Raw genomic sequence first — 14,788 nt, forward strand, 5'->3', positions numbered from 1 at the left:
GCTGTAGTGGAGAAGGTGCCCCCTCTTGAGAAAGAATAAATGGACCGATAGGGAGTGGTGGCAAGGAGAGAAGTAGCTCAATTGTTTTAAGAGTCAGTGGGAAGTCAAAACTAAGTGTTGAATGTGACAGAACATAACTACTGTATGCTCAGCAATATTACTAATTACAGTTTATATGTAAATCACTGAATGCAAAATCTTGGCAACAGTGTTGATTTTTTAATAAATAACTGGCAATAGTAACTTATATTCTAGACTAACATCAGAGATCATATGGATAATGAAAAAAGAAAATGAATTCATAATTTAAATACACTGTGTATAAAAGGAAGTTTGCAAAATAAAACTGTTCTAGTCGCTACTAAATATAATTCCAGCAATCTATATCCTAAATACATAATAGATAAATTAAAAAATGTTAGAACTATGCCAAGTCAGCTTCTCCTGTTTAACTGTTTCTGTCTGCTATTTTGAAGACAAATGCTGGCAAAGCAGCAAAACATTTTTACAGATAACATGTGAAACCACAGTTTTGAATAAATTCCAACTGTGTCTTTTTGTTGGCTCCGGCTTACTTTAGCTACTTACGCTGGACTGTCACAGTGTCTTATTGATGAGGAGACTCCTCCACCGCAGGTCCTGCTGCACTCTCCCCATATTGACCATGGACCCCAGTCCCCATCTATGCTCTGGGGCCAAGTGCCAAAAGGAACGCACTCTCCCTGATAGCACCACTGAAAGATTTCACCAAAAAGAAGCAAACAAAATAAACTTTCAGGCTGACAGTTAGCATGACAGAAAAATACAAGGGTCAGGCAATGACCAATTATAGGCATCAGCATTCTCTAAATAGATAACAAGTCTAATACTTTACTTAATCTAGCAATGTTTAGACACTGGTAAGGGCATGTGTGATTTGTTAATTGTCTTCACTAAGCTCTGAGTTGTAAGTCCCAAACACACAACAGATGTTTAAGCAAACTTATAAAAGAGTAATTTCTTTGCCATTATACATCCTTGCAAATGTTTCATAATAAGGAACAACCAAGTAGAAGCTGTATTAAGTTTAAACACTAAGAGTCCTTTCTGAAGTTAGTCAAGCAGAGCAAGTTCCAAGTAATAGTTCATGTAGGGGCTTCAATATGCAAAATGAAAGATCTTCCCCAATAGTAATTTCAAGAAATTATTCCCCTGTATTTAAAAAAAGTATCTGGACAAAGCTACAATAGAGGAAGAATCTGTTGTAGTACTTCCTCTATTGTAATGCTACAGACATAACAAAAGCAGTGCCAAGGCATGAGACATGGTACAGAGAATCACTGAAACTGCTCATTTGTTCAGCGGCAGAACAATGTACTTTTTTCATGCAAACTGAAACTCTGCAATATTGTTTCTTAAATTGGTCATAAAAAATGTCAGTGAATTCAAATTAAATGATACTGTGAAAGTTCGTCACTTCCTAAGTCAGCAACTTTATTAAATAATTCAGAAATAACCAATGAGTCACAGCTTGATCCACATTCTAGTGTAGCACAGAAAATCTAAAACAGTTCAATCAGATGATTCATTACCACTATTATTGCATCAAACAGAAGAGAGTATGACCTCAAGCGTACAATGTCTCAGATCTGCACATTTCAATTCCAAAAGGTGGGCATCTGTTGCTTAACTGCCTTGAAGTACCATAACAGACACAATATTGATTCTTTTCAGGGAAAAAAAAAAAAAAAAAAAAAAAAAAAAAAAAAAAAAAAAAAGAAAAAAGAAAAAAGATAAATTCTGTGTCCAAAATCAGAAATATGAATTTGAAAGAATGCACTGAGACAAACACAGAAAACACAGTGACACAGTGAAAGAGATACATCTGTGTTCAGACCACAGGCAGTATAAAAAGACTCAGTGTGGAGTTCAATTGGTACAGCAAAATCAAGTTTTCTCATCCTAAAGCTCACCTAAAGCCTCAGTCTCAGCAGTGTGGAATCGGGTAAAACAATTAAATGCAGCCAGTGGCAAAGACTTGATTTACTTTGGCTTTTTATTATACCAAATGAAAATACAATTTTATCAGTAGTTGCGATTCAGAAAAGAAAACATTAATTAATAAAGGTTCAGGCATCAGGAATTTCTCTTTGAATAGATAGCACTTCAATTGTCAAGCACGTCAAAATGCCTATGAATGCACATCTAATATGTTAATAATAAATTCTGTAGCTTATTATCAGCAAATGCACCTTGATACAAACACATGCTACCATTTAATATTTATAAAAGTGAAAACTATCATTAATTTCCTATCTGCATTATCCTTTTTTTCTCTCAATACATTTTAAATATCATAATATAATATAGTATATAATTTATATCACACGCTATATATTACATATCACATGAATTAATATGCATTGTACTATATATATTTGATATTTATATTAATCCCTTTTCATATGTTGTTCTTGAACATGTTTTGAAGAATACCTGCTGCAATCCAGCATATTTCTGTTTATAAACCTCCTGCTCTACCGGTCAGAAAAATGAAAAAAAAAATATTCAAGTGTCCTCTAAAAGTGTATAAAGTGGAGTATTTTAAATCTCAGGTTCAAAATTGCCTTTTCTATCACATCATCTTTTCATCTCAGCCTAGATGGTGCTGTATTTTAGACCTGTGATGAAATAGTGTTGATGATAGCACTGTTTACTGACCAGTGCCTGCACGGCCTCAAGGCTTTCTCTGTATCTCACTTTGCCCCTCCAAGGGGTAGATTGATAGGGATAGGACCAGGACAGCTGACCTCAATTAGCCATACAGACTAGAACATCATATTCAACAACAAAACTGGCATCATGCTCAGCAATAACACTGCTGGGGTCCTTCCAAGGGAGTTATTGCTTACAGACTGGCTATATGTTGGTTTGCTGATTGGATGTGGTAAGTGACTGATCATCTTTGCATCACTTGTGTTTGTTTTCTTTTCCTTTTTCCCCCCTTCACTTTGTAAACTTCCTTAATCTCAGCAGATGAGTTTTTCTCACTTTCACCTTTCTGATTCTCACCCTAGTCCTGACACGGAGGAATGAGAAGGAAACTGGTTGGAGGCTTAGCTATCAGCCAGTGTCAAATCATTTTCTTTAGGAAAAGAAAAATAGTTTTCTGGCTTTCTTCACATTACAGTGACAAACTAAGTGATAATCATTTCATTATCTGAAAGACAATAACTACATTGCAGCATTTTTTTCACTGAAGCTATTTCCAAAACAAGATTCATAAATAAAAGAGACAGTTAAGGTTAAACCCAAATCTACACCACACATGTAGAAAGAGAAAATGCGATCAACCCAGTTCTGTGCTGTCATGGCTGAACACAATAGGCAGCTGCATTTTACCTGCTTTATTTCCCCAAACTAGTACAAAAACCCTGTTCTTCATACTGTTCTCTGCCTTCCTAGTATTTCTTTCTCCTACATTTCCGCAGTCCCCTGTAAAAACTATTTCAGTGCTGGTTTTCCTCTTCTGCTGAAGTTAAATCTGAAAACCTACTGTGCATTTTGTTGTCTCTTGCAAATTCTCTAGTGAAAATTTGTTTTTCGGTAAAAGAAAATATGACCCCTTCTGTATGAATTTTAGATATTTTATAACAGCATGATTCTCAAAAACTCATAGAGCAAACACTGTGATATAGAGGGAAATGTATATCATTTTACAAACACAGAAAAAAAAAAAAAAAAAAAAAAAAAAAAAGGTGAACTCAATTTAAGATTTTCATCTCAGCTAAAACAAAGGATTTTCGATCAGTAATTTCTATGGTAATTTTGCAAAGAAAATTAATGTCCAGTAATAACTTGAATTTACATCACTACATAATCCAGATATTCAAACTGCTCTTTCAGCACACTGTTTACTCATTTTGCCCATTTGCCCCTGATTTACATGTTTAGAATGGGTTTATACAATGGTGTGAGACCAGAGAGAAGCTCCATTCATACTTGAAAAATTACTGCAAGACTTGGGAAAAGCATACCTTTTTGAACCCAGCCAATGTATGAATCCCTTCACCAAAGCTTGAAGGTGTTACAGAACAGATGGTCTGTCAGCAGCAAAAAAAGCGCTCACACTATTCTACTTCCTTTTATGAAGAAACAGCTGAATAACTTACTCTAAAAATTTTCAGGCTTATGCAGACATTGACTGCATTTCGACCCAAGGAGTTAAAGTTTGGCACATTTATATAAGCAGCTACAAGAAGGATTATAATAAAGCGTTTGGCAATTTTTATTCTAGAAATGTCTCCTAACTCTGCCAATAAGATATTAATGTATGCTCCATCATCAAATGATCAAATTTTGCCTTGAGTTAACAGTTACACAGAATTTACATCAGTGTAACTAAAAGTAGAAATTGATCTTCTAAATACTATAAAGTACTCTGGGATCTTGCTAGTTCTTTAGAACAGGGAATGTCATTTATTATATATTTGGACAGAGCCCAGCAAAATAGGGCCTAATTTGGTTGTGGCCTTTAGGCGTGACTGCCATACAAATGTTACTATTATAATAATAATAAAGTGTTACTGTAACCTATTATTTTCTCCTTAGCATGCGGTGAAGAGAACTACATATCTGGAAAGAACTGTGTTTTCTGTTTATTTGCTAACGGGAACTATTAATTTACAGGAACCTCTGAAGTATATAGCTGCAATTCTCTGCTGTTTATGGGCACAAACAGTTTAGCTTTGTAAACTACAACTGATTCCCACACTTCTCTCTAAAATCTATAAAGAGAAGATACTGGAGATGTTTTGTAGAGAGCGAATTGATTAAAGCATCTGTTAAATGGACACAGTACCTGTCTTAAAGCATCTTGACTTCTCCACTATAGTTTCAGTAGTTTGAAAAATATAAATTGAGGTAAATTGCTCCTCGTAGCTGACAAGGAGTGCTGGTTCCAAAATAAACCTAGACTGTTTATTTAAGAATAAGGCTCCTAGCATTTTCTATTACTCTAATAAAAGGTAACGTTTTCAGTAAAACGTGAAGGTCTCTCTATTTTCATTGGCTAACTCTATTTTTCAAAATGAACCCTTCAATGAATGTATTTAACATGGTTTACCAATATTTCCAAACTCGGCATGGAAAAGTCATCACAATGGTGCTAGGTCATGGGCCCTGAAGGAAACCATCAGTAAGGATTAATAAACTGTGACAGCTGCCCAAAAACTTTCATTCTATTTAAACATCTGATTGTAAGTCAAAATGCAGTGTAATCTTTGTTGAAACTAGCCTAGCTAGCATGGCAAGAATCAGAACAGAGAACAGATGATAACAGTTGTTGTTAGGAAAAAATCCAGTCTGAAGCAGTAAATCTTAATGACAGATGCAGCAACACTCAAAGAGATACTAGAAACTGTCTGATATAATAAGCTGTCATCATTTTGTAAAAACTTGCATAAAATACAATATATTATCTTGGGAACTGGATATGGAAGAAATGTTGTTTTTTTTCCAGTACAGAACCTGTAAATTAAAGACCAAATTATTTTTCAGTCCTCTGACATCTGTATAGATTTTCCCTTGCAGTTGGGAAAAGCTCCATTACTGTTCTTTTTAAAGGATAACATTTTAAATATTTTAAATTCTTTTTAAATTTAAAATTTATTTTCAGAATTATGTCTGAAAGCACTGAAACATATTCAGTGTTTGAAAATCAAAACTCACATGTTCAGACAGATACAGTAGTACTAGACGTATCGGTTGCAACACTGACTTTTGATAATTTTCTGTTAGGTAGAAAAGCAAAGCTTTTCAAAGATACACAATTATGCAATATTAAGTAAATCAAAGTCAGAACAGATTGGTCACTAAGAAATACGGACTTCTAGATACCACTTTTAGTAAGACAACCTCTTTTCTATGTGCTTGTATGATTCACCTGATATCTGAAGAAATAAAGATTCTTTGATCTCCTAAGAGAATAATGGAATTCAGGCTCTAGACCTGTTACCCATTTTCAGAGTCTATGGCAATACCTAGCATTGTAATAATGCTTTTGGTAAAGTTCTGTACAATTTCATAAAGATTTAAGAAACAGAGCTTTTACAAAAATAATCCAGAAATTAAAGAAGGACAGTGTAATCATTCGGTTTGTTTTAAATTCAGGAAACAAAATTAAGCAGTTTTGTTTTATATATGTGTGTGTGTGTGTGTGTATAAACAATATATATATAACAAATATAATATTGTTAAATAAATTCTGCAGGTCAATAACATTAGGATGCTAATTTATTGGGATCTCTCCTTTATTTAACTCTTACTTGAACATTAGGGTTTTCTAATTTTCTAGTTTTTCTCTCTTGTAATCTGCAAACAGTAAATTACTTCTTTGAACAGTAGATTACATGTACTCACCCCCTTTTCAATGCTTCCTGTTTGGCAAAGAGTACCTTCAGCTGCTGGAATACTATTGGTAACACAGCGGTTACTTTTGCTGAGACACCAGAGCTCTCTACACACTTCCTAGGAAAGAAGGCAGAAGCAAGTTGATGAGAGTAACAGCCTAAAATTGCTTCAAGTCTTCATGTAAACGTGTACACAAGATTTTGTTTTGAACATGCTGCAACAGTTTGGCCAGAGAAATATGTCTAGGGGGTTGTAAAATGTTCTGTAGCAATTTAATTGTCACCATACTCTAACTACAGATACTGTGCCACAAAAATTCTGGAAGGATCAAACTGTAGACTACAAAAATGTGATTTTCCTCACCCACTATGCACATAATGTTTTGTCACAGCTGTTTCGTCTGAGCAGGATATTTATTTTATATTTGCATTTTAGTGCTGCTGTAAAAGTCTGTAGTTTGTTTCCTTCAGCTTAAATTGAAGGGTTTCTGAGCTTGGATTACTTGCAATCCTTTTCTGGAACACATGCTAAAGCAGTACATATTTGCTATATTCAAATATTTCCTTTAAGTATTTTAGATTTGTGGCTGATGTTTCATAAATCATTTAGGCTAATTTCCTCCATTGTCAGCATTAAACAGTTCTACCAATAATCTTTTCTCCTACAGCATTTTCTCATTTGGTTTTGTGCATTTACTCATTTAAATTAAATCAAGATCTACTGATATTACAGATTCATAATTAAATATGCAGTGTTGAAATTCACAATGCAGGGCACAGTACAAAGTTGGCTAATGACTTGGGCAATCAGTTGAGCCAATATAAGTTGAACAGAATTAGAAATTACTTGCTTTTATAGTAATGGATAATTTTTGCATAATATTTTTTGTCATATTCCTTTTGAGATCTTCATAAGACTTAGCAACCTGCTTATATATTTTTTCTGTTTCAAAGTACTTATGAAAATTTGAAAGATATTCAGATCTTTAAAATGACCTTCTGATAATCATCACTATTACATTTTATTAAACATCTGCTTAAAATCATACCCCAAAATAATGCCTGTATAAGTTATTATGCTGAATCTTGGTACAAAGAGCAAAAAGGAAAACGTAGTATGAGTAAAATAAGTTTGGTAGCCTCCCATCTATCTCCTCCACAAATTTACTGTTTGTCTGAGGAACTGGCACCTAGGCTTTTTTGTGAACTTCAGTCAAAACAACTGTTAAGATTTTCCATAGGATGCATGTTTCTTGAATTGTACTGCATACAGGAAAGGTTTTCAACATTATTACCTGGTAGCCACAACAACAGTTCAAAAGTACATGCTTCTCTTGAATAATGAAAATTATTTTCTAAATTTAATATCAGGTGGTATCACTCTTGTAGGATACAAATATACTGTGCATTTAGTTCCATGATTGATAAATGCAACCCATCTTTTAAAAATTCAATTAAAAAAAAATACCATCTTAGAATGCACTAAAATTACAAAAAATCAGTAGCAATGGAGAATTTCCACTGAATGTTTGACAATTTGGCCAAAAGTTACATTAAATTATGCATCAACTCCCATTTGGTGAGTGGCTCGATGAAAACAGAGGAGAACAGACATTTTTGAGCCTCTTATTAGAAATAAGGTCCCAGGTAAAACCATACCTGCTGCCAATGAAGAACTACCTTGCTTTCCAAAGTTTAATTTATTTTTCACTGAAGAAATTAAAATACTATAAGTATTTACTTAAATCTCTGAATAAAATACTTTTGCCACTACAGCTGTAACTTTTTCAGACTGAGACACACAATCACAAATACATGGTCTAAAAGATCAAACAGGGAAATCACAGAAAATATCACACACACACACACACAAAATTGAATAATTCTTTTCATGATGAATTTAATAACCGCTAAATTCTTTCAAATCTCAACACTAAATCAAAAGAGTATATATTTCAAAGTGAAAATTTAAATGAGGTTCCTTTCACATACGTTATCAGATGCTCTTGTGATAATGTCTCACTTTTTTTGTAATTTAATTGCTCATCTGTTCTGTGTATGACTTAGATTGCCACACATACAACTGTATGTAATTAAAAGTGTCAGACAGCGACGGCTGTGCTTGTGATTGATTTTCCGGTATTCATTTTGAAACAAGTCAACTTGTATGGCTTAAATTAATACCTGCATTGACTTTAAGAAGTGTGGATCAATGTTCAGAATAAAACACAATCAAGTGCATTAGCAAGTGAAGATTTCAACCAGTCCCACACAGACAGAAGTAAAAAATTGTATGTGGATAACTATCTATATTTTGAAAACTTCTACTTTTTAGGTTGGTTTGAAACCAGAATCCTGGTTTGTGCTCCATATTTTACTTGCAGAATTTTATTTTTGATATACCCATACAAACACACCATCCATACGTTAGCATAGAAAAGGAAGATATAATTAAAACATGTATTTAATCACCAGGCTAACACCTCCAAAAAGGAGAATATTTAACAAATACTCCCAGACATTTAAAACACAAGTAAATATTCAGTTGAACTGTGAAAACTAAGAGATATAGAATTCAGAATTATTTTAGTAATTAATATATGCATTTGCTAAATGCTTTTAAATAAGTTTGCTCATGTCCCTACTTCATAAAATAAGAAAAATATTTTCCCTTTTCCTAAACTGTTTTGAAACACTGTCATGAGAAACACTATCACAGCTAGACACTATCACTGGCATGGTCTGTTAGTCCTAATTCAGTCCTTAATTTCGGCACAAGTTTTTCTCAGCAAATCTCCAAAGAGAAACAGAAAGGTATTCAAACAGAATACAGCCTGTATCACACTATTAATATTTAAGCAAAAACCATTGCTTAAATCAGAAAGGAGTTTTGTTCAGGGGCAGGTATTCAATATCTTAAGATCCCAATAATATCTCCTTATGGAAAACTATGTCAAATACAGAGAACTTGTATACTAAAATAACATAATGCATAAATTTGTAGAATAAATTTATACTAAAACAAGAAAGTGGAGAATATACTTCTGCAATTTCTTTTAAAAGAAACTACATATTTATTTAAAAGGTTATTCCATTTCCCCGGGTGTACTGCAATTAAGAGAAAGAGTAGAATTTAAAGTACATTTACTGTCGCCCTGTGTATGTAATGAAAAATGACCTGGATAGTGATTAAAAAACAGAAGATGTTAAGATAAATGGCAAAACTAATCTGTGCTCATATTCCATTAAATGGGCAGTAGGATTATACCATGTTCATTATGTTTATGGATACATTTTCTTTCTTTTCAGGTGATTTTGAAAAGAAAGAAAATCTTACCAAGATGCACAACACTTTCTATACTTCCTATTAATTCTCTACCTCATATTGCCTCAAATTTATAACTACTACTGATTTGAAGTATTTTCTTATTACCACTATGGTATCTATAATATCTCTAAGCAGATGTTTTTAATAAATCAGGCTGAAAAAACTAACAGAAACTACCCTGGAAAGGTCGGGCCAAATATCATTAGTAGAAAGAATACTGCTTTTCCTCACACATGCAACAAGTACACACTCGCCCACTTATGTAAGGTGACGGCCTTTTAGGGTAGCCCGTTCTTTGTTGGTGGAAATAAGATGACAATAACAGATGTTTTGCAAACATTAAATTGTGTGGATATTTTACTGAAACTAACAAAAAGAAGCATAATCTGAAAATTCACCAATGTATTCAAAGTCAGACTCCACGTGTCTATTCAGTAGCTATTCATTTGTAAAGGAAATGAGGGAAAGTGCTCGAAAAATCCAGGAAACATAAACTGAAGCTGAGGCCTCTCACAAGATCAAGACAAGATAGATGACAACCTGTAACGGTGTATCTTAGGGCTCCATGACTTCAGTTTGGATTTCGGATGCTTGTATTTGCAGTAAATTAAACAAAGCTGAACCAATCTAGAGAAAAAAAACAGCAAATCAAATTATCTTCCTTTTGCCTAAGTGTTATCAATGATGGAGCCTCTTTCTCTTGTGTCATGCAGAGTTACATATAAGCATTGCAAATTATGTAACATCTAAGCATCCTATATCATAATCATTACAAAAGCACAATGAAAACTCAGTAATACGAGCAAAGGTCAACTTGCTGTGCTGTTCTGTTCTTAATGTTCAACACTAAGCCTCCAAAAGAAGTTAGTAGTTTGGCCCCTAAGATTTAAAAAAAAAAAAAAAAAAAAAAAAGATCAAAAATACATTTACAATGCATACTGAACTATGATGGTTTTGAGTATGAGGTTTCATACTCAAAATGCAGTATTAAACTCCAGAAATTGAGGGACTCATTTTTTCATAAAGTTTTTAAAAGTTCATCAGAATTGTATGTTTCTTCAGTGTATTTCATCTATAATATGCTGCACCTCTTGATGAGCATTTGCTAAAATACAGCATTAAAATAATTTGCTTAAATTATAACTTACAATTAAGATCTGAAAAGTATCACCCCAGAGTATTTGCAGCCTCACTGCTGAAATTCTGATGGCAACACACTCAAAACTAGAAGGCTGATTATATCATGGGTGAACTCCAGAAGGTTCAAAGATGAATTCAGTTCAGATAAGCACCCAAAAGTTACCAGTTTAGTGCTGTGCTACAAGTGCTCATTAAGTGGTGCAGCATGTTATGAATAACAACACGCTGAAAGAATGTGAAATAAAATCTGTAGCTTAAGATGTACATTTGTATTATGTTACCAGCATACTTTCCTAAACATTGGGTGCTTATGTGAACCTTATGGAAACTACAGAAATCCCTGAAGATCAATTGCCTCCAAGTAGCATCTTCCCTTTGAAACCATGCAACCCTTCCCATCATTATTCAAACCACATTACTGAACCCAGAGTCTCACTATTGCTTCTCATAACCCTTAAGACAATACTCCTGCTTTGATCACTGGCAACCCTTTGGCCTTTTCAAATAGCTTTAATAACATCCACTGTTTGTGGATGTTTGTGACATTATTGAGAGAGTGAAAACAAAATGAAAGAGAGAAAGAAAGAGAGGGAGAAAGAGGGGGAGTGCATGGAGCTAAGACAGTCATAGGAAAGAAGTAAAAAAGGGCAGTATTGTGGTGGCAGTACTGTGGGAACTTTTTTTAAGAAGTAAAACCACCTTAAGATTCAGGAGGAAAAATTTTGGAATTTCTCTATATGCACCCTAATCTTAAAGAAAAGATTAATTTTAAGAATAAACCTAAAAGTGCTTCAGATGTTCTTATTTACCATATAATCTTGTTAGTCCTTACACAAGAAAAGTTCAAAACTCTCATCATTCTAAATGCAAAAGACTTTTAAAACACTGATTAGAGGCTTTGCACGTTGCAGACAAAACCTTACAAACAGAGAATAATGGAAAGCTTGATAAGAAAGAATATTAAGATCAGGTTGTCAGTTCCTCTAAACATGCACATATTAAAACTGCAATTTGTGAGCAATGCAATGTAAAACAGCATGACTGATCTACTTCTGCGTTGCTATCAAGCACCAAATAAAGAACAGCTTAGTGACGGTATGACATATAAAGCCAGAAAAAAAAGTCATTTATTAGGGAACCAGTATTACTCCTGGGTTCAACTAAATGCACAGTATTTGTCATAGTATGAACAAGAGGGAGATAATAAGGGAAACTGTAGTCTAGGGAGAAGATACATTTCTGTCTTTCCTGTCTGAAAGAAGAATAGCTTCCAGAATGTGCTTTCACCTACTTATAAAAGCCCCATGTCACACTAAAAAATTATTTTTTTAATTTATTTATGCAGATTAAATCATATTAGTGTTAACAAAATTCATTTTGTTAATAAAATGAATTTTGCATAAAATTTGCATCATATAATCACAAGGGTGAAATATAGTTCCTGCTGGTTTGTCTGAGAAGAATTATTGTATAACTACTGTGTGTGGCAATTTGTTTACTTTCCTGGATTTGAAAATTAGCTGGCCAGATAAATGCAGTTTTGTCTTGTTCCTTCTAACTCAGTTAAACTATTCTGCCTCTGAAACAGCATGCTGGAAATCAGGAAGCAGGGAAGGTATGACAACTCCGTGTTCTATGCTTCTGCAGAAAACACTTTCTAAGGCAACTTTCTATTAATCGTCATTAGCTTTACAGATATGCCCCTGAACTCATTAAAAACTTCCTTGAGACAACTAAAGCAAGAGGATCAAGAGAAGCCAGGAGACAGTGTCTTACTTTGATAAAGTATCTTCATCCTTCCTGTTTACAAGCAGTAAGTTCATAGTTTGAACTTTATCAGTGCCTGCTTTCTATAACTACCTGAAATGAGGATGTAGTGAGCTGGGGGTCAGCCTCTGCTCTCATGTAACTGGTGATAGGCCTAGAAGGAATGGCTTCAAGCTGCCTCAGGGGAGATTCAAGCTGGATATTAGGAAATACTACTTCTCTGAAAGAGTGGTCAGGCACTGGAATGGGCTGCTTGGGGAGGTGGTGGAGTGACCAACCGCAGAGGCGTTTAAGGAATGTTTTGATGTTGAGATGAGAGACGTGGTTTAGTGAGAGCTATTGGTGATAGGTGGAAGGTTGGAATGGACGATCCTGTGGGTTTTTCCAACCTTGGTGATTCTATGAAAATGCAGCTACAAAATGTGAATAAAAGCAAGTATTAGACTTTAAACTATAGGATTATTTTAGATAGTGACAAAGAAGAGATCTATCTGTCATAAACTAGAATACATCATCTGATGCATTAAGCTCCAGTATGAAATACAAAGTTCTGTTGATTTGAGCGAAGCCATGTACTCAAGGTAGCAACTGTCTCATTCCTCTGTTCCACATACTTAATGACACCAGTGAAGGTGGAAAAGGATAAAATGGAAAAAATTTACCAGAGAATTGTTGAGCACTATCTCTGAAATTCATGCTAGCACCCAAGAGCTTCTCAGATCATAAAATGCACCACAGCAAAAATCAATCACGTGCATAAAATATTAACTGCTATTAAAATATATGAGGTTTTAGCTCCTGTCCTAAAAATGTGGAGACCAGCTCCAAAGCAAAACATTATTATGAACCACAAAATCTGCAAGTTACAGTCAGGCATATTGCAGATATTATTTAAACTCATAAAACAGAGACATTTAAAGTCAAGACTGGAATTCCTTCCCAAGCTAACTCAAGAGACAGCCAAGAACCAACTATGCAGATGCACAAACGTGAAGAAGGTAAGGAGTCAACAAAAGTTCTCTTTACACTCATTTGAGAAAAATTATTGAATATGTTTCTGAACTACCATGGCATGTGGGGCACAGAGTACAGGATAACTGAACCATACTTCACAGTCAGGAGAGGAGAATTCACACAGCATCACCCTGGAGAAACTCGCATTCTTCTTAATACCCTCAAAATCTCCACAACACTGCAACTAATAAGATGCGTGAAAGCAGCATCAGTTTTAGGAAAAATAGCCAGACACCAGTAGCATACAGTGAAATTTCCATCAATATAATATAGCTCACTGAAAATCAAACATTTGAGACTCTCCTGTATCTCAAAGTCTATCTTAAGAATGAAGCACATAGGTCACTCCAAAAGTAACGCCTCCTATTTTTTTCCATCAAAACCACAATGGATATGAAGAGCAAAATAATGCTCTTTGATAGAGAAAATTCTTATATACAAAACACTCTTTACAACACAGTCACCACCATTAGCTATGCATTTTCACAAAGAACAAAAATCTGTATGCCGTACTCAAAAGAATCTGCCCCAGTGGAGATGTCCTACTGTTTCATGGATGCTGTCATGGCACTATTGCTAAGAAAATGTTGCCCATGCAGTCCATCTTTAAATGGCCTGAACAGATCAAAGTCAGAAGATACCAAGTACAGACTATAAGGTGGGTGTGCTAGGACAGTCCAAAGACTTTCATATGGCCCCATGCTACAGGGCTTGATGTTACTGCATTGTGAGAGAAAGGCTGTCACGTTCTCTGGCCTCACTCTGGAAGTTCAGTTCTTCAACATAGTCTGCATCATGATGTAGCAGTCAGAATCAATGGCTCATCCAGGTTCCAGGAAATCAAGAAGAATCACCTCTTTTCTATCCCAACACAGTGCACATCTCTTTACCCCCTGACAGCTGCATATTGAACTTCTTTTTCAGCCACAGAATCCACATGTCACCACTGCATGAAGTGCCATTTTGTCTCTAGCTTGGAGTGGTGACACCATGTATCATGACCAGTACTGGTGTTATCAAGGAAAATGAAATCTTCAGCATCGTGTTGGTTCTACAGATCCTGACAAATCTGCATACAGAGTTCTTTTTATTCCTGTGTGAGTACTCATGGCACCCATCTGGCACAAACTCTGTGATACTTCAACCCTGC

The 14,788-nt window shown here is 34.7% G+C and overlaps 1 protein-coding gene across 1 annotated transcript in view; it reads right to left on the reverse strand.

Moving 5' to 3' along the window:
- Positions 1–14,788, reverse strand: part of ADAMTS6 (ADAM metallopeptidase with thrombospondin type 1 motif 6) — a 146,468-nt gene that overhangs the window by 45,233 nt on the left and 86,447 nt on the right. Inside the window, exons 12-13 of the mRNA XM_072359310.1 lie at positions 6,400–6,507; positions 589–734 (exon numbers count right to left, since the gene is read on the reverse strand). Coding sequence (XP_072215411.1) covers positions 589–734; positions 6,400–6,507 — 254 coding nt within the window. The remainder of the gene's footprint in view (positions 1–588; positions 735–6,399; positions 6,508–14,788) is intronic.

The sequence above is a fragment of the Excalfactoria chinensis genome, chromosome Z (assembly GCF_039878825.1).
Source record: "Excalfactoria chinensis isolate bCotChi1 chromosome Z, bCotChi1.hap2, whole genome shotgun sequence".
In the NCBI taxonomy this organism is placed as follows: Eukaryota; Metazoa; Chordata; class Aves; order Galliformes; family Phasianidae; genus Excalfactoria; species Excalfactoria chinensis.